Below are 24,329 nucleotides of genomic sequence, written 5' to 3'. Positions count from 1 at the left end.
TAAAATAATATGTTCTAACAGTTGCCAATAAAATAAGTCCTAAATGGAAAGGATTGCTTATCATCTGTAGCCCCATAATATCAGCTACAACAAGCTCAATGCACACAATCCTGTTGAATATGATGCATTCACCTGTATTGTGAATAGACCTCGGCTACATCTTGATTCACCCGGTTTATCAATGCAGATTTACCATTCAAATAAATGACCATTATGTTGTTTGGTACTTAGATTAGTAAAAACTAAGTCCAACGTATTGCATAACAGTAGCTGAGTTTCTGTCTGGATCAAGTGCCATTCTGGGAATTTGTCTAATACGCCTTCTTTCTGTTGTTGTTGTGGTATTGTTTTAGTATCGAGTATCGTGATACTAGCCAGCCTGTTATGTAATGGCCCTGAACCCCACTAAGACATACAGCTGAAACCGCTTCCTCGCCTGTTCATCCATTGGTGTCGGATGATATTCTATACTGGCGCCACTGGGTGAGGAGGGCATTTTGCTTCATGTATAATGTTGGTTCAGCGTAACAACACTCATAGTACAGAGTAGTATGTGACGTCAAACCGCCAGTCTATGCGTGATATGGTATGTTCTGATCAATATGCTATGAAGGGTTCAACAGTGGGTCAACTTACTAGGTTCTGTGGAAGTGGGCTTGGGCCTCCTCAGCCTGAGATGGAGGGAGAGACACTTGGTTGGAGGCCTCCTCTCTCTGTCTGTGAGGTTAGCCCGGAGGGGAGGCCTGCTCTCTCTGTCTGTGAGGTTAGCCCGGAGGGGAGGCCTACTCTCTCGGTCTGTGAGTTTGGCCCGGAGGGGAGGCCTGCTCTCTCGGTCTGTGAGGTTAGCCCGGAGGGGAGGCCTGCTCTCTCGGTCTGTGAGGTTAGCCCGGAGGGGAGGCCTGCTCTCTCTGTCTGTGAGGTTAGCCCGGAGGGGAGGCCTGCTCTCTCGGTCTGTGAGTTTGGCCCGGAGGGGAGGCCTGCTCTCTCTGTCTGTGAGATTAGCCCGGAGGGGAGGCCTGCTCTCTCGGTCTGTGAGTTTGGCCCGGAGGGGAGGCCTGCTCTCTCTGTCTGTGAGGTTAGCCCGGAGGGGAGGCCTGCTAAAGGAAAACCGCTTCTCCTGTGTGGCCTGGGTCACTGAAGCCACAGCGGAGAGGGGGTGTCTCGGGGACCCTGTGGATGCACCTCTGGCCCCTGACATCAAGGGGCGGTCGGGAGAGTCGTCACTATCTGGGCTCTGGCTTCGGTGGCCTGCTGGGACAGGGACACTTCCCCTGGGGCCCGTCCCTGGTGAACCACTAGTCCTCTTGATCTGGTTCTGCAGTGATCCTGAACTTCCCTTCCCCTCCTTCTGAAAGCACACCAGGTAGGACTATTAGTCACAGGGGTTAACCTAACAGAAATTCCCCTAGAAGTGATTACAAATCCTAAACGAAAACATATGAGCCTGCAAATGCACCTACAATAACCAGTTAGTTCTCATATAGTTCGCTACAGTTTGTTTTCAACGGCCACACTTTACAAGACTCTATACTATTCTATAGACCAAGCTACCCTGGGGTGTTATCCTGTTGCAAGATATGGAGCTACCAGCTCAGCTGAATCAGGACTATCTGTATAGGGTGGAAGTTAAGCAACTTGGCTGTTCACTGTTGTCATTTCACTGTGAGGAATAGACCTAGCAACACTGAGTTAGCCAACACTAACAATGCTTGAAAAAGCTAGCCAACGCTCAACCAAGCTAGCTAACAAGTATGGTTACGACCAATAACTATGTACCAGACTAGTAAGTATAAGCAATTGTTTCCCACTAGACATATATTTATGTGAGTCATGAGGCCAGTCAACTGTATGTGTCCCAAATGGCATCCTATTAACTATAGTGCACTATCTAGGGAAGAGGGTCCCACTTGAGACACAGCTGTAGTCCTACCTCTGTGTTTTGTGGAGGAGATCCATTCATCCCAGAGTCACGTCTCCTCCATGTTGAGTCTCCCGGGGAGACAGAGAGCCGGTCGTCCGTCTTTGAGGAACTGTCCACCTCTCTTTCTGGAGATGGTTCTGATGCAGAATCCTGCTCCGACTCCACTGGGCTGGATCTCTCTCCTGAGGAAGATGTAAAACAGAACAGGAATAATAATATATGCCGTTCAGCAGACACTTTTATCCAGAGTGACTTTGATAAACGTTTTCGTATGGGTGGCCCCAGCGGGAACCGAAACAACGAAACACAACAGTTCCATTTTGACCCTTGTTGAAGAGACAGTAGCCTGCTTGCCTACATGTATGACATGACAGCGATAGCCACAGGAGTTGGCTAAAGCACACAGCTAAATGTTGCGTCTCCTGAAAGAGAAAGAGTTAAAAGAAAAGCAGTCTGAAGGCAAGAGATTGTTTACTACAGGCATTTTTAACAAGGCCATAAAGTTAAGCATTTGTTTATCCAACCAGGAAAATGGTCAGGCTTGCCAACACAATATAGAAGAAGAGGGAAACGCAGGGGGAGGTTTGCTAGACACAGCAACACCTGCTAAATGGTAACCCCACTGCTCATGCTTCTAGAGGGCCACCATTGTTCCTGTTCCCAATAAAGCTAAGGTAACTGAGCTAAACGGCTATCGCCCCATAGCACTCACTTCCGTCATCATGAAGTGCTTTGAGAGACTAGTGAAGGATCAGATCACCTCCACCCTACCTGACACCCTAGACCCACTCCAATTTGCTTACCGCCCCAACAGGTCCACAGACGACGCAAACGCAACCACACTGCCCACTGCCCTAACCCATCTGGACAAGAGGAATACATATGTGAGAATGCTGTTCATCGAATACAGCTCAGCATTTAACACCATAGTACCCTCCAAACTTGTCATTAATCTCGAGACCCTGGGTCTCGACCCTGCCCTGTGTAACTGCATCCTGGACTTTCTGACGGGCCACCCCCAGGTGGTGAGGGTAGGAAACAACATTGCCACCCCGCTGATCCTCAACACTGGGGCCCCACAAGGGTGCGTTCTCAGCCCTCTCCTGTACTCCCTGTTCACCCATGACTGGGTGGCCATGCACGCCTCCAACTCAATCATCAAGTTTACAGAAAACACTACAGTGGTAGGCTTGATTACCAACAACAACGAGACGGCCTACAGGGAGGAGGTGAGGGCCCTCAGAGTGTGGTGTCAAGAAAATAACCACACACTCAACGTCAACAAAACAAATGAGATGATCGTGGACTTCAGTAAACAGCAGAGGGAGCAGCCCCCTATCCACATGACAGTAGTGGAGAAGGTGGAAAGTTTTAAGCTCCTCGGCGTACAAATAAATTTGGCTTGTCACAAACTTCTACAGATGCATAATTGAGACCATCCTGTCGGGCTGTATCACCGCCTGGTACGGCAACTGCTCCGCCCACAACCGTAAGGCTCTCCAGAGGGTAGTGTGAGGTCTGCACGACGCATCACCGGGGGCAAACTACCTGCCCTCCAGGACACCTACACCACCCGATGTCACAGGAAGGCCAAAATGATCATTAAAGACAACAACCACCCGAGCCACTGCCTGTTCACCCCGATATCATCCAGAAGACGAGGTCAGTACAGGTGCATCAAAGTTGGGACCGAGAGACTGAAAAACAGCTTCTATCTCAAGGCCATCAGACTGTTAAACAGCCATCACTAACATTGAGTGGCTGCTGCCAACATACTGACTCAAATCTCCAGCCACTTTAATAATAAAAAATTGGATATAATAAATGTATCACTAGTCACTTTAAACAATGCCACTTTATATAATGTTTAAATACCCTACATTAATCATCTCATATGTATATACTGTACTCTATACCATCTACTGCATCTTGCCATCTTGATGTAATACATGTATCACTAGCCACTTGAAACAATGCCACTTTTATATGTTTACATACCATACCTTACTCATCTCATATGTATATAATGTACTCTATACCATCTACTGCATCTTGCCATCTTGATGTAATACATGTATCACTAGCCACTTGAAACAATGCCACTTTTATATGTTTACATACCATACCTTACTCATCTCATATGTATATACTTCACCTGATACCATCTACTGCATCTTGCCATCTTGATGTAATACATGTATCACTAGCCACTTGAAACAATGCCACTTTTATATGTTTACATACCATACCTTACTCATCTCATATGTATATACTTCACCTGATACCATCTACTGTATCTTGCCTCTGACGTTTGGGCCATCGTTCATCCATCTATTTATATGTACATATTCTTATTAATTCCTTTACACTTGCGTGTATAAGGTAGATGTGAAATTGTTAGATTACTTGTTAGATACTACTGCACTGTCGGCACTAGAAGCACAAGCATTTCACTACACTCGCATTAACATCTGCTAACCATGTGTATGTAACCAATAAAATTTGATTTGAAACTGCAACAAAACACTTAACGAGGAAAACTCCTGATTACACAAGTATGTTTGACCCTTAATTGGTTAAGCCAATGTAGATATAAGCGGCCTCCAACTGCTGTGGATCTACAGCCTAGACTGAGCACCGAGATTTAAGACAAATGTTTTTAGACAAATAATACATTTTCACAAAAATAGCGTAGCATCCACAAGTGTAGATTTTCTTCCTCAGGCCTCCCTAAGCTGAGCACATTGTCTAGGAATTGTTTTGGACTGTGTGTGAAAGATTAAACGGTAAGCTAGGATTTCACCCCAATGAACTCTCTCTCTCTGTGTGTGGTGTGTGTGTGACACTGACCACTGAACTCTGCACGGCGCGTCTTGAGCAGTGGCGACACACACCCAGTCTCTTGATTCTTGTCCCGGCACAGTGTGTCTGATGCCCTCTTAGGGCGCCATCTAGTGGAGGACAACGGTACAATCAGTTCAAATGATTCCAAGCATAGATTTCTATGGTTGGTGTCATTTCTGGTTCTGACAGAGTGACAGATACCAGAACAAGTGTGAACCGAACAAGCAGAATCAGATGTCAATTCAACATTTAAAAAATAAACTACGTTCTAATTCCTAGACTTAAAGTTATTAGTTTTTCAGTTATCAATCTATTATATTGTAATTTTATTTTACATTTATCCATATCGACTTACAGGAGCAATTAGGGTTAAGTGCCTTGCACAAGGGCACTTTGACACATTTTTCACATAGTCAGCTTTGGGATTCGAAACAGCAACCTTTCAGTTACTGGTCCAACGCTCTTAACCTCTAGGCTACATGCCGCCCTGATGACATACCCATTTTTGAAGCAGGGAGGAGAGGCTGCTGGGAGTCTTTGTTCAGCTTTGTGTGTTGATGATGATGTCACAGGGCTTAATTGGATGTGAGGTGTTCTGGATGGTGGATGATGTTCTGGGGTCTGAGCTGGTCTCTGGAAGCCTGTTGACTGGCTGGAGGTCCATTTGTCTGATTGGCCAGGTCCAAGACGCGCTTCACAGACATCCCTCAGAACTAGCCGGTTAGGAGTGCTGCAAACAAGCAAACAATGATCAAAGTCTCAGTCTATCTAACATCTCAGGAACTACATCAATACCATATACAGTTGAAGTCAGAAGTTTACATACACTTAGGTTGGAGTCATTAAAACTCATTTTTCAACCACTCCAGACATTTGTTAACAAACTATAGTTTTGGCAAGTCGGTAAGAACATCTAATTCGCGACCGGGAGGTCCGTGGGGCGACGCACAATTGGCCTAGCGTCGTCTGGGTTAGGGAGGGGTTGGCGGGTAGGGATGTCCTTGTCTCATCGCGCACCAGCGACTCCTGTGGCAGGCCGGGCGCAGTGCGCGCTAACCAAGGTTGCCAGGTGCACAGTGTTTCCTCCGACACATTGTTGCGGCTGGCTTCCGGGTTGGATGGCGCTGTGTTAAGAAGCAGTGCAGCTTGGTTGGGTTGTGTATCGGAGGACGCATGACTTTCAACCTTCGTCTCTCCCGAGCCCATACGGGAGTTGTAGCGATGAGGCAAGATAGTAGCTACTAAACAATTGGACACCACGAAATTGGGGAGAAAACGGGGTAAAAAAATGTTTTTAAAAATTTAAAAATAAGCTCTGGTCCAGTGTGTCACGTCACTTATTGATGCTGTTCATTAATCTCAGCAGCGTGAACGCTATGGACCAGAGCCATGTACAGATCATGTCTATACATACCTCTGTTTCCCTGCTCTGGGGATGTGTCCATTCAGAGAACCAACCTGTTCAGGCCTTTTTCCATTTGAAGAGCCATTGCACCAGCTTGTCTGAAATGACACACAGTGTTGTTTCAGCATAACTATTAACTCATAGGCTACATAGTACATTGGTCTACAGCTTTTAAAGTGTCTTGAGAGTGATCGGTTTAAATTAGAGAAGAGTCTTGGGTTGGGTCGCAAATGGCATCCTATTCCAGAGGAGGCTGGTAAGAGGCACTATGGGAGGATGGGCTCCTTGCAATGGCTGGAATGGAATTAATAGAACTGAGTCAAATGTGGTTTTCATATGTTTGATACCGTTCCATTAATCCCATTCCAGCCATTAAAATGAGCCCATCCTCCTATAGCTCCTCCCACCAGCCTCCTCTGCCATTGTCCCAGTTGTGCACTAGCCACCCTGTGGGTTTTGGTCCAAAGTATTGCATTGATTATATAGGAAATATATTTGTCACATGCACCGATTACAACAGGTGTAGTAGACCTTACAGTGAAATGCTTACTTACAAGCCCCTAACCAACAATGCAGTTTAAAAAATATGAATAAGAATAAGAAATAAAAAGGAACAAGTAATCAAAGAGCAGCAATAAAATAACAACAGTGAGACTATATACAGGGGGTACCGGTACAGAGTCAATGTGCGGGGGCACCGGTTGGTCAAGGTAATTGAGGTAATATGTACATGAAGGTAGAGTTATTTGGGCGGCACTTTGGGAGGTTTCATTAGCATGACTTATATAGTATTTTATTAGGAACACCTAATATTGAGTTGCACCCTCTTTTGCCCTCAGAACAGCCTCAATTGGTTGAGGCATGGACTCTACAAGGTGTCCAATGTGTTCCACAGGGATGCTGGCCTGTGTTGACTCCAATACCTTCCACAGCTGGGTCAAGTTGGCTGGATGTCCTTTGGGTGGTGGACCATTCTTGATACACACGGGAAACTGTTGGGCTGGAAAAACCCAGCAGCGTTGCAGTTCAACACTCAAACCAGTGCGCCTGGCATCTAGTACCATACCCCATTCAAAGGCACTTAAATCTTCTGTCTTGCCCATTCACCCTCTGAATGGCACACACACAATCCATGTCATAATTGTCTCAAGGCTTAAAAATCCTTCTTTAACCCGTCTCATCTCTTTCATCTACACTGAAGTGGATTTAACAAGTGACATCAATAAGGTATTATAGCTGTCAACTGGATTCACATGTTTTGGACACCCGGTGTATACTTTCTAGCTATGCCGATCTCACTTATCACCATGAGCAAATATAAGCATAACATTCATTCACAAATAATGAGTCACCGTGTGAAAATACAGTTCATTGGGGCTATGTCCACTTCAAATGGAAATGATAAGGGATACCTCGAATGGGCTGGAGGTATCCCGGAGACGTGAGAGAGGGGACTGCATGTGCATGTTGTCAGCTTCTGATGGCTGTTTTCTCTTGGGGATTTTGAAGGGAACTGCCATCTGAAATGAATAATTACTGTATTACGGAGGTGCCACTTAACGCTGACCTGCTTGTAGCTAACTATGTTGTAGCTCTGGTCCAGGCCGTTAGTGCGCATCCGTCCACTAACGTTACTAGACCACAACTAGCTATTTTCCAACACCTCCTAATCGAGTTAACAACAATGCACAGGTTATGTTCAGAAAGATGTGACACTGTTAGCTAGCTACCTGTAATATGAAAAGCCTTGTTAGCCAACATAGCTAGCTAAGTTAGCTAACAAGCCAACTTACTTAACTGTCAAGGGTGCTGAATCAGACGGAAAGATGGCTAACGAACGAAAACAAGAAGCATTGTAAAGACGCCATTACGTTGTAATTTGCAACCAATTAAATGTTATCATATTGGCTAGCAAGCAAGGGATGACTGCTTCTAGTAAAATGATACATCAATCTAGCAGCAAGAAGCCATCAACAACAGAGGCGCCTCTAGCGTTAACAGGAAATTGTTGAAAGCATGTTTACGCGCAACCTGTTTGCACTCTTATTAAAGCGCAAAACATGTCTGGTCGGTTTATTACTAGACCTAAAATTGGTGTGTCATGTGTAGGCAAAGGCAATTAAGCCACAAAATCATTATTTATGGATCCGCTCTGGTGATACATAAGAGGTTTATGAATTGCAAATGTGTACAATGCACAATCAAATACAGTAGTAGTGGGACGGCGTAATGCTACGGTTGCGCAGTGCAAGACTGCCGTATCTAGCTATCTACTGTAAATAACGTTACAACAAATAGCTTTCAATCACATTTAGTAACTACTAGACAATTTAGCATCTAGAATGTGTTGTATACGAAAGGCTAAGAAGAAATTGATAAAATTTGGATTTATTTGTGCAATCGACCGTTGGTGTTGAAATAACCACGTACCATTAGCTATCAGTTAAACAGACGCTGTTGCTAGCAGCTAGCTAGCTTTGTGTTAGATCTTGGCTAGCTAGCTAATTATCAAAATCATTTGGCCTGCTTTTGTTTCCATCTGATATGGACTTGAGAAACTAGCTAACTTCATCAAATTAATATTGTTTTGCTTTCAAATAACTTCAAATATTATTTGGTCTTCTGAGAGGTATTCAAAATATATTCAAATATTATTTGGTTTTCTGAGACCTGTATTTGAATATCAAAGAAAATACTATTTTTTTTAAACTCTAACCTCAAGTGAAAAGTTGGTATTTTCAAATAAACTACAAATACAACTATTTCCTGCCCAGGTCTGGACAGAATGCCAGCTTCCCCTTATCCCACTTTATCCCTCTTCCTACATATTGTAATGACCTAACTAGATCATAAAGGAACAATTGTCCAGACAGAGGCTTGAGTTTGCGAATTGACGGTTTATTAAACCAACTTTACACAGGCTACTGTTTGGGCCGTAGCACACGCCAAAAAGATAACAGATAACCCATAAGCCAATCGTGACCTTCTCTTGGGCAGCCCAGACGTAAGAGAGAGAGAATAAAGGCTGAACCTGGTCTTAACTTCCAATGCTCACCCCCTGCCCAACCCCCTCCACGCCACTCCGCCAACCACCAGGATGCCCGGCATCAGAACATTCCAGGCATTCCCGTGATTGGCAGATAGCAGGTTGACTGACATGTCGGACCCCGCGAACACCGGGTACTGGTCAGTACAACACAACCACATCCTAGCCTAAGACATAACACACAGCTGTCTGTGCGGGTCGCTACACAGCCCCCCCACCACAAAGTCCCTCGTCCCCGAGGGAACAAACAAAGTCTCTGAAGCGACCCGGAGGTCTCCTTTGCCTGCGTGGCCGTGATGGTCGCAGAGTGCCCCCCTGGGAACCAGGGGATGAAGGCAGGGCTATGGGGGACAAGGAAGCGGGAACGGGTAATACAGTCCGTGGCTCTGGGGAACCACGCGGTGACACAGGGGGGGAGACTGGGGGAGTGGGCTGTCTGGAGCCTTGTCTGCGGCACCTGAGGGTGGGTGCCTGGAGAATGTCATTGCCAGAGAGGGGAATTGTGGGGGTTCCTGGGGTTTGGGGAAAAGAGGCCCCTCTGTATGGGGCTAACCTGTCCCGGTGCAGTGCCACCTTTCTCCCCCTGGGAGGAAGCTGCACCCGGTACACAACCTCCCCTACCCTCTCCAGGACACTGCAGGGTCCCACCCAGTGACTGTCCAACTTGGGGCATCTGCCTTTTTTTCTTAGGGGGCTGTAGACCCAGACCAGCTCCCCAGCCACAAAGTGCCTTCCCCGGGTGTGCACGTCATAGTTCCTTTTCTGCCTCACACCTGCATTCACCAGCTGCTCTCTGGCGAAGGTGTGGGCTGTCTCCAGGCGGTCCTGGAGTCTCCGGGCATACTCCGGCCCCGGAGGAACATGAGGGCTATCCAGGGGCCGACCAACGCCATCTCCGCAGGGGTGCGGATCTCTCCCCCAGCATGAGGAGGGCAGGCGTGCAGGAGGTGGAGTCTTGGACAGCGGAGCGGCATGCCATGAGGACCATAGGCAGGTGCTTGTCCCAGTCACGCTGGTGTTTGGAAGAGACGATGGCCAGCTGCTGTCCAAGCGTTTTGTTGAAGCGCTCCACAAGGCCATCACTTTGAGGATGGAGAGGAGTAGTGCGGGTCTTGTGCATACCCAGCCTCTCACACATGGTGGCGAACACACGGGACTCAAAGTTTCTGCCTTGGTCGCTGTGGATGGACTCTGCAGCTCCAAACCTGCTGAACATCCCCGCTGTCAGGGCGTCGACGATGGTCTCTGCCTCCTGGTCAGGCAGAGCATAGGCCTCGGGCCATTTTGTGAAATAGTCCATGGCCGTGAGCACCCAGCGGTTTCCACTGTCTGTGGTGGGGAACGGCCCAACTACATCCACTCCCACCCTCTCCATGGGAGCCCCCACTGGGAACTGTTGGAGCTGAGCATGAGAGCGGCCTGGGGGCCCTTTCTCGCTGTGCAGTTGTCACAGCGGCGACAAAAGTCCTCCACATCCCTCTTGTGCTGCCCCCAGTAGAAGCCCTGACGGAGACGGCGCAGTGTTTTTGTGACCCCAAAGTGTCCAGTCCCCACCCCCATGAGTACTCTGGAGCACAGCCTCCAGCAATGCATTTGGGACCACCACGTGCCACCTCTCCTCTCCCGTAGCAGACTCCTTCCATGCCCACTGGAGCATGCCATCAGCCAGCCGCAGTCTCTCACACTTCGACCACAACCCTTTGGTCGCGAGTGAGAGCGCTGTCACCTCTTCCCATGGTGGCCTCACCTGCGCCTCTACCCACTGTAGCACTGGCTGTAGGTCTGTGTCCCGTCCCTGCTGCTGCCGCCATTCAGCCACGTCGACAGTCTGCAGCTCGCAGCAGACAGGCCCGCTCGCCCGACACACTGTGGCACAGACACCCTCCTCTGCCCGCAGCTCTCTCTCCCGTCCCTCTCTCCGTTCACAGTGGCGGCAGCCGTCTGCAGTACAGGGCCGACGGGACATGGCGTCGGCGTTGGAGTGGCGTGCCCCTGCCCTGTGCACCACCGTGAAGTCATACGGCTGAAGCTCCTCCAACCAGCGTGCCACCTGCCCCTCTGGCTCTCTGAAAGACATGAGCCACTGGAGAGCAGAGTGGTCAGTCCTTACAGTAAAGGGCAGACCACCCAGGTAGTACTTGAAGTGTTTGACGGAAGCCACAACAGCCAAGAGCTCCCGCCGGGTGACACAGTAGCGGCGCTCATGTTTGTCAAATGTTTTGCTGAAGTACGCCACCACTCTCTCCCCCTCTGGCCCCACCTGGGCCAGCACCCCACCCATGCCCACATTGCTCGCGTCTGTGTCCAGGATAAAGGGCAAGGTGAGGTCAGGGGGGGCGAGCACGGGGGCCTCGATCAGTGCCCGTTTGAGGGTGTTGAACGCCTCCTCACACTCCACTGTCCAAGTGAAAGCCTTGTCCTTCGGCAGCAGGCGGTTCAGTGGAGCAGCAACGCTTGCGAAGCCCCGTACAAACCTCCTGTAGTACGAGGCCAGGCCCAGGAAGCTCTTCAGCTGATGCTGGTCGGTGGGGGTGGGCCAGTCTCTGACAGCCCCTACCTTGTCCTCCATGGTGCTGATCCCCTCCTTCCCCACTCGGTGGCCCAAGAAGGACACCTCTCTCCTCATGAAGTGGCACTTCTCGGGGTGGAGCTTCAGACCTGCGGCAGCCACCCTCTCCAGCACACGCCGTAGCGCCTCCAGGGCTGACTGGAAGGAGCTGCCATGGGCCAGGATGTCATCGAGGTATACCAGACACTGCTGTCGGGGATGCCATCCAGCACCCTGTCCATCAAACGCTCAAAAGTAGCTGGAGCGTTGCACAGGCCAAAGCACAGGACCTTGAACTGCCAGTGTCCTCTGTTAGTGGAGAACGCAGTTTTGGCTCTGGCCTCTGGGGAGAGGGGCACCTGCCAGTAGCCACTTCGGAGGTCTAGTGAGGAGAACCAGGAGGACCCCTAACCAGGTCCAGCGACTCATCGATACGTGGTATGGGGTATGAGTCCTTCCTGGTTACCTCATTCAGCCGCCTGTAGTCCGCACAGAACCTCAGCTTGCCCCCTTCTTCGGAACCATGACGACTGGCGCCGCCCAGGGGCTGTCTGAGGGCTCAATGAAGTCTGCCCGCTGCATCTCCAACACAGCCTTGTCTGCCGCCTCCTGGCGTGCCAGCGGGATACGGCGGGGACGCATCTTGATGGGTCGAGCATCACCTGTGTCGATCTCATGCTGCACCAGATGAGTCTGACCCACCTCTCCCTCACTCAACGCAAAACTGTCTCTGAATTCAAACAGCAACTGCCACAACCGTTCCTGCTGCTCGGGGTCAAGACCAACACAGTTCCTCCCCCATATCTCCCTCACTGCAGACAGTGTCCTCTCCTCTCCCATCTGGGGTAGCTGGGCTGGGGGTTTGCGGCCCGGGCTCACAGAGGGCTGTGTCATGGAGGTAGCTGGGGGAATGTAACACACCGCCGTAGTTGACAGGGGGACTGGGGAAAAGTCACACACAGCTGTGGGGGAGGGGGCGCAGCCATGAGTCTCTGCTGCTTTAACTGTTGGAGTAAAGGGTTTGTTGGGTTGAGTGAATGTGACATTAGGGGGGGCCATGGTGACTTCCGTCCCTCCCTGGAAGCTCAGTGTGCCCCTATTTAGGTCTAACTGGCAGCCTGTGCTCCTAAGAAAGTCCAACCCCAGGATACAAGGGTCCTGCACAGCCGCCACCCACACAGGATGACGCACAGTCCTGCCCCCTACTGTCAGAGTCATTATTCCCTTCCCTTTCATGGGTGCCAGCTCACCTGTGACTGTGCGGAGCTGCACAGTTGTAGGCTCACACTGAGTCCAACCTGGCACAATATCTGGCCTCACCAGGGTTACTGTGGACCCAGTGTCCACCAGGGCGGAGCAGGGCACCCCCTCCACAGTGACAGGGACATGACAAAAGTCCCCAACACAGGTCCGGCCCACCACAACAACAGGCTCCATCCGCTTGCCCTCGTCTGCTTCTGGGGGAAGTGGAGTCTTGCTTCCCCGTCTGTGCAGGTGGGCTCCTCCTGAAGATGATGGTGGTTGGGATAGAAAGCCAGGGGTCCGCACTACCCGGTCTATGCGGACCCCGAGCCGTTTCCCTGAGCTCTGGGGGACATGGGGCAATCTCGGCGCAGATGGCCTGGCTGGCCACAACCCCAGCAGACCCTGGGACCAGGGCTTGTGTTTCGTGCCGCCTGTAGCGACACAGCCCGAATGAGTTTTGTCATTTCGGCCACCCAAGCAGGCTTTTCCGGCTCCGGGCTGCTCTGCCCCCCAGCTCGCACAGAGGGTATGTCTCCCTGCACCCCCACCAAAGCCCCAGCTGAAGCCCCAGCCCACACCAGCTCCCTCTCCAAAGCCATCTCCAAGGCTGTCTGCAATGACTCAGGATGAGCCAGCTGGGTCTGTATGCGCAGCTCCGTAGGAGAGAGCGCCTGTATGAACTGGTCCCGTGCTAGCTCGCTCTGCACGGAGGGGGCATGTGAGCATATGCCCGCCGAGAGAGGCTCTCAATGTCATTAGCTAGCACCCGTAGAGGCTCTCCAGGCTGTCTGCGTCTATTACTCAGTTCGGAGCGCAGTAGCCCGGGCTGTACACACTGTCCATAGCGCCTCCTCAGTGCTCCCACTAAAGCACCATAATCATGCCTGTCCTCGGGGCTAATCAATATCAAACAGGCCAGAGCTTCATCCGTGAGGCATAAAGCCAACTGCAGTGCCCTTTCTTCATCCGACCACCCCTAAAATGAGCTAACAGTTCAAACTGAGCATGAAAAGCTTCCCAATCCGCCTTACCGGAATACTTCGGGGTCTTAACAGATACGGACGCAGCCGGGAACTGGGCGCCGCCATGTTTGTTTACATCCTGAGCCCCAGATTCCTCGTCACGCCGCGTCGACGTCGCCACTTCGGTCCGCCCACCAGAATCCGCGCGAAATACAGTCGACGAAGCACTCATGCCTGCTTCAGCCGCCATCGCTCTAACGTCCTCCCTCAAGCGGCCTCTGCGCTCCGACGCCCTGGCGATCTCCTCAGACAGAACCCCCGACGTCCATTCACACGCACCTCCTTGGCCATAATCGTCCCCTACCTCCACCTTCACTTTCGGATTCCCTCGACGCATTTTCAATCCCCGTTCTCACCTACGGTAGCTAGCCACATAAGTCAGCTAGCTAGCTGGCTAACTTGTATTAACGTTTTTACTTCTGACACCAATGTAATGACCTAACTAGATCATAAAGGAACAATTGTCCAGACAGAGGCTTGAGTTTGCGAATTGACGGTTTATTAAACCAACTTTACACAGGCTACTGTTTGGGCCGTAGCACACGCCAAAAAGATAACAGATAACCCATAAGCCAATCGTGACCTTCTCTTGGGCAGCCCAGACGTAAGAGAGAGAGAATAAAGGCTGAACCTGGTCTTAACTTCCAATGCTCACCCCCTGCCCAACCCCCTCCACGCCACTCCGCCAACCACCAGGATGCCCGGCATCAGAACATTCCAGGCATTCCCGTGATTGGCAGATAGCAGGTTGACTGACATGTCGGACCCCGCGAACACCGGGTACTGGTCAGTACAACACAACCACATCCTAGCCTAAGACATAACACACAGCTGTCTGTGCGGGTCGCTACAATATGTAAATAATACCTATGGTATTTTCTTTATAGATTGTTTTTTTAATCATGGTTTACACCCTGCTGTATCATGTGCATATGACAAATAATATTTGATTTGATTGGATTGGACACATCAACCTGTGACATGTCCCTGAAAAATACAGCAAAAGGAGCACTCTGTGTCTGCATAGATGTTTAGAAGAAGTGCAATATCATTCCTTGAGCAATACATACAGTGCCTTGCGAAAGTATTCGGCCCCCTTGAACTTTGCGACCTTTTGCCACATTTCAGGCTTGAAACATAAAGATATAAAACTGTATTTTTTTGTGAAGAATCAACAACAAGTGGGACACAATCATGAAGTGGAATGACATTTATTGGATATTTCAAACTTTTTTAACAAATCAAAAACTGAAAAATTGAGCGTGCAAAATTATTCAGCCCCCTTAAGTTAATGTCGTTCCACTTCATGATTGTGTCCCACTTGTTGTTGATTCTTCACAAAAAAATACAGTTTTATATCTTTATGTTTGAAGCCTGAAATGTGGCAAAAGGTCGCAAAGTTCAAGGGGGCCGAATACTTTCGCAAGGCACTGTATGTAGCAGACATGAGTCTGGCTCAAGTTCTGGTGATGTGAGAGCCCTCCTCTTGGTCTAATGGTCAAGATGTTGGAGACCAGGGTTCAGATCCCTCCTGCGACACATAAACTGTATCATAGGAATCAAGTAAACTACAGTACATGCATGTGAAAATGGCATTGTTCCATTGTTAAAGCATTTGTTGGTGCCAGACTTTTTGAACTCCCACCGTCGTTCTTTATTGTTGCATATAAGTATTTTAAAGTATTTAGCACTAGACCTCTGGCATTGCATTCCTTCATTCTCCATGCAACCCCACATACTGTACAAAGGTCACACCAGTGTCAGACACACACATTACAGATCTATAATCAGTGGTTAGATCATGTGGTTAGCACTTGCACAGTGTGTTCATTCAGATGTCTGCCTTAGGAGGAAGTCAGTTCTGTCTCAAAGATCACAGCTCTGAGGAAATATAACAATACATATTGTTGCCAGTGTGTTCTGTAAGATCATAACTTTATATGTGAATTGACTTGTTCATTTAACGTATTAAGTGAAGTGTTTCATGGATTCATCTGTTCTTAGGTGTCTTAACTGTTGGAGCTGAGGCTTTGACAGACACACTGGTGGAACTTGGACACAATGTGACTATAAATTGTACTTTTCCACCCACTAGTGCAGAAAAGACATACTGGTACATACAGCTGCAACCACAGCCTCCACTGGCCATATTCTGTGTGAGTTCTCATGGTACTTATTTCCATGATACATTATGTTAAAACGGACATGTTAAAACGGACACAGCTTTTGTCAAAAGTGACTTTTCGCAGAAGGTTTAGGAGAACTTACACAGCAGGTTAGAATAATGAACGTAGCAGGTTAGGATACTTAGGTTAAGGTTAGAAAAGCTGTTAGGGGGAGCACGTGATGCCGCGGAGCTGAGCAGACGTTGACAAACCGAGCTCTTCAAAGTTATTCTATTTTTACCTAAATAACAACGTTGAAACTGATAAATTGTCAAGTACTTACCTTCCCAAAGAGCCATGGACCTCCGACCGAGAGGCAAGAAGGACGACCAAAACGTTGTTGATTCCCAAGATAACGATAACGCTACAGCTAGCAAGATTAGCATTAGCCCTCATAACTCAGACGACAGTTCCAGACTGTTGCTCTAAGCAGCCTCTTGCGAGCCTGCCGACATGCTGGCTACTCTCCTCCGGGAAATTCAGGATGGTAACAGAGGTCTTTCTCTGAAAATTGATAAGAAATCGGCTGAACTCCATTCCTCCATCGACGACCTGAAATCCTCCATGAATGATCTCCTTTTGAGAACGACTGAGGCAGAGTTGCGCATTAGCACAGTTGAAGATACCATCGCTAGACATGACCAGGTCTTGACACAACTGCAAAAGGACAATGCCTACCTCAAAAACAAGTAGATCAGATGGAAAACCAGAGTAGACGTAGTAATATCCGTATGGTGGGATTGAATGAGGACAGCGAGGGTCGTGACCCGGTCCGTTTCTTCACTCAATGGATCCGTCCAATGGATCCGTCCATCAGGTTCCTCCGTATCCAAGACAGAGAGAAGATACTGCAACTCGCAAGAGCCAAAGGGGACATCACCATCGATGGAAAGAGGGTCAGCCTTTTCCCAGATATGAGTGCGGATCTCGCCAGACGCCGCAAGCAGTTCAGACCTGCCGCCAAAGCACTGAAGGAGAAGAACATCACCGGCTACCTCATCCACCCTGCGCGGATGAAAGTTCAGTACAAAGGCCGAAGCCATCTGTTCAACACACCGGGAGAAGTGCACACTTTTCTCAAAGAACTGAGCAACGTCTGAGCCAGGACGGTCTCTCTGGGGGATAAAACGCAGTTCGTTTGTTTTCTCTTATCCGGATTGAACTGCTGGTATCTCCCAGTCACTTTAATTGATTTGTACATTTTCAACTAACCATATCTTTCCTGGGTGAGTTCTATTACATTTACAGGAGAGTATATTTTGGTTTAGTCCATATCTACTGGGCGAAGCAATAAGTGGGCTTAGGCCCACTGCTTTCCCACTCATTTATGTTCATCTTTCATAAAGAGACTCAAGCATCCCTTACCGTGGGCAGTAAATATTCAGCCATAAATATCTATTCACAACATTTGTTTTCAATTTAGAGAGCTCGCAGGTTTTAGTTTACGCCAAGGTTTAGCTAGTAAGAGCAAGATGGAAAGCGAGCAGCAACATATCTCTACAAGTGTATTCATGTTTGATTGTTGGGATTGTTGTTCTAGTCTGACAATCGGGATGGATTTTTATTATTTTTTTCTTCCTTTTTTCTATGTTTATTGTTTCCTTCCTAAAGAGACACACAGGTCACTTTTGTGCTCAAACCAAAGTTGAAACATTTCCTAATTATCTGCATATGATAGATTTCTATTCAGTTACATATTTGAAACCCAACCTATGCTTAACCCACTAAAATATGTCACATTCAACGTAAAAGGTCTTAACAGCCCGATTAAAAGGAAAAGAGTCTATACATACCTTAAGAAATTAAAGGCTGACATTGTGTTTTTACAAGAAACACATCTTACAGCCAGTGAACACAAGATATTGAAGAGGGAATGGGTAGGACAAGTTTTTGCATCCTCTTTTAACTCCAAAGCAAGAGGAACTGCAATTTTGATAAGTAGACACATCCCCTTTTGCATCAACAACACCATCTCTGATCCCTCTGGCAGGTTTGTTTTGGTGCAGGGGCATATGTTTTCAGAGTCTTGGACCCTATTGAATATTTATGCTCCTAACTTCGATGACCATATGTTTATTCAGCATGTCTTCCTTCAGGTTGCTCAAGCACCACCAGGATGGCTACTGGTTGGAGGAGATTTTAATTTTTGCTTAGATACAGTTCTTGATAGGTCTTCTGATAAACCCTCACTTCTTACCAAAGCCGGCAAGCTCACCATGTCATTCATGAAAGATATTCAATTTACTAGACATCTGGAGACAGTTGCACCCACAGGATAGGGACTACTCTTTTTATTCACACCCACACAAGACACACACACAGAACTTTTTACTTTCGACACAACTGTTTCATAGAGTGTTAGATGTCGAGTATCTCCCCAGATTGCTTAGTGACCATTCTCCTCTAGTATTATCAATCTCCATTCCTACCAAGGTAAATGGAGCATATAGATGGAGACTAAATCCTGTCAGGACCCGGTTACGAACCTGGGTCTCCGGAGTGAGAAACAGTCACTTAACCAATTGAGCCACGAATAGTCAGCAGAACCCAGAAGATGAGGCAGACACAGCAGTACTTAAGACGGTGTATTTAATAAAGTAAAAAGGAGAAGTCCTTAAATACAAAAATGGCAAATCCAAAAGGTGGTAGGAATAGCACAAAAAGCCTCAAGAGACACTCAAAAACAAAAACAGAATTCCACAAGAGCATCCACCGGAATCGACAGGAAAACACAGAACACTAGGGCTGGGTGCTAACATACAAACACAGAGCACAGAACTGAGGGAAACTAAGGGTTTAAATACAATCAGGGGAAACGAGGTACAGGTGCAAATAATAATGGGGAACAAGGGAAAAAACATAAGGTCAAAAAGCACAATGGGGGCATCTAGTGACCAAAACCCGGAACAACCCTGGCCAAATCCTGACAAAATCCTACACTTCTAAAGCAACCTGAATTTTGTGCATTCATCAAAAAGCAGATCAATATTTTTACTTTGACAAACAAACCCTCTGCTCCTGACAGCTTCATTCTTTGGGACACATTGGAGGCCTATCTGAGGGGACAGATTATTTCCTATACTAAAGGGCTGAAGAAAAAACACGGTGCGGAACTGATTGCCCTTGAATCTGAAATCTCCGAGCTAGAGAAAACCTACCAAAGAGGCCCGACTAAAGATCTATACAAGCTTTTGGTAAATAAAAAACTTAAATATAATATTCTGAACACATATCAAGCTGAGAGGGCCATCACTAAATCAAAACAGCGTTATTATGAGCTTGGAGAGAAAGCTCACAAAGTATTGGCATGGCAACTGAAAGCAGAGGAAAGTAAGAGGACAATTAATGCCATAGAAACTCTTACTAAAGAGATATCCTTCGACCCTACTGAAATTAACAATACTTTTAAGAAATACTATGAAGACCTCTACACTTCCCAATCAAGCGATGATCTATCAGAGATAGACTCCTTTCTCTCCTCTCTCAACCTCCCATGCCTGTCAGGGGAAGACAGCGAGCGCCTGAGTGAACACTTCTCAGTTCCTGAATTGTTGGAGGCCATTAAATCCCTACCTTCTAATAAATCTCCTGGGGAGGATGGCTTCCCTCCAGAGTTCTATAAAGAATTTAGGGAGCTGTTGGTCCCCTACCTTATGGAGGTACTTAAAAAAGCCAGAGAAGACAACTGCTTTCCAGAGTCCTTCTCTCAAGCAGTGATTACTGTAATCCACAAGAAAGGGAAAAACCCGCTAAAGTGCACCTCCTATAGACCAATCTCTCTCCTTAACACAGATTGTAAACTGGTCACCAAGATGCTATCTAAGAGACTGGAGTCATGTCTTCCCCTGTTGGTCAACCCAGATCAGACTGGCTTCATAATTAATAGATTGTCCTCCAACAATCTGAGAAGGTTCTTTGATATAATTCACCTTGCTAACAAAAACAAAATACCTAGTGTTGTAGTCTCCCTCGACGCTGAAAAGGCCTTTGATAGGGTTGAATGGACATACCTCTTTCGCGTCTTGGTCTTTGGTTTAGGTACCGTGTTTGTAAATTTGATAAAATCTCTCTACAAATCTCCTAAAGCTAAGATTGCTACCAATGGGATTACTTCCTCCTCTTTCCCTCTTTATCGGGGGAACAGACAAGGTTGCCCAATTAGCCCCCACCTCTTTGCCCTCGCCATCGAACCGTTGGCTGAGGCTATTAGAACGTGCCCTGACATACATGGCTTTGAGGTGGGCCCCCATACCCATAAATTATCACTCTTTGCGGACGACCTTGTCTTATTTCTAACAAACCCAGAACACTCCCTCTCTCACTTGCAGATCCTACTACAGTGTTATAGTTCTTTCTCTGGATATAAGGTCAATCTTGATAAAAGCGAAATCTGACCGTTGTCTGTCTTTGACCATCATACCATCAAGCACAAGTTTCCTTTCAGATGGTCGCCTATGGGCTTCACATATTTGGGCATAATGGTGGATGGTAATCTGAACAACCTCTATAAACTCAATCTGGCCAGTTTGTTGCAAAAGGTGGAGGTTGACCTTTGTAAATGGATGGACTTACCTCTCACTCTACTGGGTAGAATCAATGTAATTAAAATGAATGTCCTGCCCAGGTTTCTATATCTGTTTCAATCTCTCCCTATCCCTGTTCCCGCAGCATTTTCTTCCTCTCTCGACAAGCTGACCAGACGGTTTATCTGGCACGGCAAAACCCCTAGGGTTGGCCTGGATAAACTGACCCTTGATTACAGTCAAGGGGGCTTAAACCTCCCCAATTTTAGAATGTACTACTGGGCTGCACAGTCTAGGTTTCTGGCTCAGAGGTTTGACAAGGGTCCCTCTCCCTCATGGTTGAACATTGAAAAGCTTGAGGTAAATGATGACACTGGGGCAGATTTGTTTTACAAATGGGACAGAAAATCTATAAAAACCATCACAGACAACCCTTTAATCATACATTCTGTCCTGGCATGGTGCAAACTGCATGAGCTGTTCGGACGAGGGGGATTCCTTTCCCCTAAAACCCCTTTATGGAACAATAGATTGATCCCTATGTTTTTCCAGAATAGTAACTTTAGACCATGGTCTGATAAGGGGATCACTCTTCTGGAACATTGTTACGAGGAGGGAGTTCTTATGTCTTTTGATCAGCGGAAACAGAAATACCACTTGCCTAACAGGGACTTCTTTAGCTACCTACAACTACGAAACTTTATCAGGGTGACTCTCAAGGGACAATGGAACCTACCTAAGATGTCACCTATTGAACAACTCTGCCACGCAGACCAACCACTGTTCAAGATCATTTCCTGTGTTTACAATGCTCTTATGTCAGGACTAACACTGCCTGGGCTAGATAAACCCCGACTTAGATGGGAGAAAGATCTGGGTATTGATCTTGATGAGGATCTATGGAGTGACCTATGCAGGGATGGTGTTACATCCACATTGAACTCCAGATACAGACTGATCCAGTTTAATTTCCTCCATCAGCTCTATATCACCCCATCTAGACTGCACAGGTTCAACCCAGATATCTCCTCCCTATGTTTTAGATGTGGCTCAGATGAAGGAACATTCCTCCATTCCACTTGGCAGTGTTCAAAACTACACTGTTTCTGGCAGGGGGTATGCGATACCATATCCTCAATTCACTGGGTTGCATTCCCTTTAGACCCGGAGGTCTGTCTACTGGGTAACTTTACTAACACCAATCGTAGGCAAAGCCATACTATAAAGCTAACAGAAATATTGCTATCGATTGCCAAGAAATGTATTGCCTTGAAATGGAAATTGGATTCCTCCCTGCCAGTCGCAATGTGGCTTTCGGAAGTTAATAGTTGTATCCCTTTGGAGAAAATCACTTACTGCTTGAGGAATAAGTTAAAGACATTTTACAGAATTTGGCAACCTTTTATTGTCTATATGGAGAATCTCCCACCACATCTCATTGATTGAATCTATATATAATCCTCACATAATGTTTCACACGTAATGTATAATATGTAGCCTACGGCAGGTGATCCAATGTCTCGTTATTTTGTTATTTTTTATTATTTTTATTATTGTATGTTTGTTTATATAATTATAATTTATTTTTGTTACGTTCGTCTGTTACTGTCACTTTGTCCTATCGTTGTCTAATATCTTTTCACTTTTGTTTTGAATGTTCTTAATTGGAAAATGCAAAATAAAATATTTAAAAAAAAAAGCTGTTAGGGTTAGCTAAAATGCACAAAAATATATATATTTGACTTAAGCTCTATCCTTTCGAGACATGACCCCTCATGACAAGAGGGAGGATGTATTAAATGTGGTGGCAGGTGCAGTGATGACTGTGGAAAAGATGTTGCGTGTAGAGGGAAGTAGTGAGGTCAGGAACATGTGCATCAAGTGTAAAAACAGGGACGTGTTCCCGTAGTTCAGTGATGGAACTTGTTGAGAGTGAGGGTAAAGTACCTGCGGCGAGGAACGCCAAGTTCGGGCCTCCTTCCAAGGATGATGTGGATGATTTTGGTCCAGTAGGAATGAGATATGTAGAAAGAATGGATCCTTGCTTTTCTGTAGATCCATATGTGGTGTCAGGTTGGGTGGAGGAGAGGTTGGGGACTGTTGAGTTAGTGAATGTAACTCGGAGTGGACTGGTGATGATTTGTTGTGTTTCCTGCGCCCAGAGGGAGTGGGCGCTCCGGATTACGAGATTAGGGACAATAATTGTGACGTGCTTTGCTCTCTGGAGCAGGGCGCCATTGAAAGGAGTGATAACGGGGGTGGCATTAAGTGTTGAGGAGGAGCAGTTGAAATGGAAGATTCCCGGTGTCAGTGATGCACGCCGTTTGGTGAGCAGTAGATCCGGTGGGGAAACGGAGAAGACATTATCTGTCATGCTGAGTTTTGATGCAGAGTCGTTACCAGATAAGGTCAAGGACGTGTCAGTTATCCCGTGAGAGTTTATGTTCTGAAAATATTACGGTGTTTTAGGTGTCAAGGTTATGGGCATATTGCCACGGTGTGTAGGAGGGAGATGCCTAGATGTGAGAAGTGTGCAGGAGGGCATGAGATGAAGGAATGTGTAGTATCAGTGGAGAAAGTTGTTTGTGTTAGTTGTGGGGGTGATCATGAGGCTGGAGATCGGAGGTGTCCTGTGAGAGAAAGGCAGGTTGAGGTTGCAAGGGTCAGAGTAGAACAGAAAGTGTTGTATGCCGTAGCAGTGAAGAGAGTGGTAGAGGAAGATGGTACTGGGTGAGGGATCCTGAGAGGATTCATGTAAGTAGGTAGAGATCAAGAGAGAGTGTTGGGAAGAATATGTGCTTCAGTAAAGTGGGATCTTTAGCATTTACAACCGTGGTTGTTAATTGTACTGTAGAAATCGATTGAAAGTCACAGAACATAGAGTTTGTGGTGGCAGCTGTAGGGGGTGTTGAGTGGTAGTGATATGTCCTCTAAGGCCGTTGGTCTGGAGTAGGACTAGATAGGGTTGAATAGTGCAAAGGGTGATGGATTTTTAGGGATAATAGGTGATAGGGAAATTTTCCTTTTCTCCAAGCTTCTATTATTGTATCAAAGAATATAATGTAGGTGGTCGTGAATGGCCTCACACACCAGTACAGTATGTTGGATGCAATCCGCCAACCAAATCCCAAAGAGGAAGACATGACTCCTCTCTAGTGTTAATATGAAATTGGTGAAAGCATGTTCAGGCTCAACCTGTTTGCATTATTGGTGTGCAAAATTAAGAGGCCTACAATTGGTGTGTAGTGCAGGCAAAACAAATTATAACATGTCGTATACGTAAGGTTAAGAAGAAATTTGATAAAATGTAGATTTATTTGTAAGATTGGTGTTGTGAACTGGCCACGTAGGTAACTAGCTAACATTACCTACCAGTTAAACAGATTGTTGTTGCTAGATAACATTATAACGTTGGCTACAGACAAAGCAAGACCCAAGTTAGCTTTGGAGAAGCAGAGATGGCTCATAGTTAACCAAACATTAATCATTAGCTAGCTTGCCAACCCACCCAAGGCACATGTGTTGAGTGTTGTCCCTCCCACAACGTTAGTCCACTCAACAAATGTAGCTAGGTAGGCTAATGTTTAATATGTAGCAAATAGACCTATCA

At 46.9% G+C, this 24,329-nt stretch overlaps 1 protein-coding gene across 2 annotated transcripts in view; it reads right to left on the bottom strand.

Moving 5' to 3' along the window:
• The window catches only part of LOC135543296 (sentrin-specific protease 7-like), a 30,718-nt gene extending 22,567 nt beyond the window's left edge, over positions 1–8,151 (bottom strand). Inside the window, exons 1-7 of one of the 2 annotated variants that reach the window (XM_064970451.1) lie at positions 7,964–8,151; positions 7,583–7,690; positions 6,180–6,268; positions 5,265–5,495; positions 4,772–4,872; positions 1,931–2,103; positions 637–1,348 (exon numbers count right to left, since the gene is read on the bottom strand). In XM_064970451.1, coding sequence (XP_064826523.1) covers positions 637–1,348; positions 1,931–2,103; positions 4,772–4,872; positions 5,265–5,495; positions 6,180–6,268; positions 7,583–7,690 — 1,414 coding nt within the window. In that variant the 5' untranslated portion in view covers positions 7,964–8,151. The remainder of the gene's footprint in view (positions 1–636; positions 1,349–1,930; positions 2,104–4,771; positions 4,873–5,264; positions 5,496–6,179; positions 6,269–7,582; positions 7,691–7,963) is intronic. The other variant, XM_064970452.1, reaches the window with a different exon arrangement.
• Between the last annotated feature and the right edge of the window lie 16,178 nt (positions 8,152–24,329).

This window comes from Oncorhynchus masou, chromosome 7, assembly GCF_036934945.1.
Source record: "Oncorhynchus masou masou isolate Uvic2021 chromosome 7, UVic_Omas_1.1, whole genome shotgun sequence".
Taxonomy (NCBI): domain Eukaryota; kingdom Metazoa; phylum Chordata; class Actinopteri; order Salmoniformes; family Salmonidae; genus Oncorhynchus; species Oncorhynchus masou.
The sequence above is the reverse complement of the archived record's forward strand: the minus strand, read 5'-3'. Positions and strand labels throughout refer to the sequence as shown.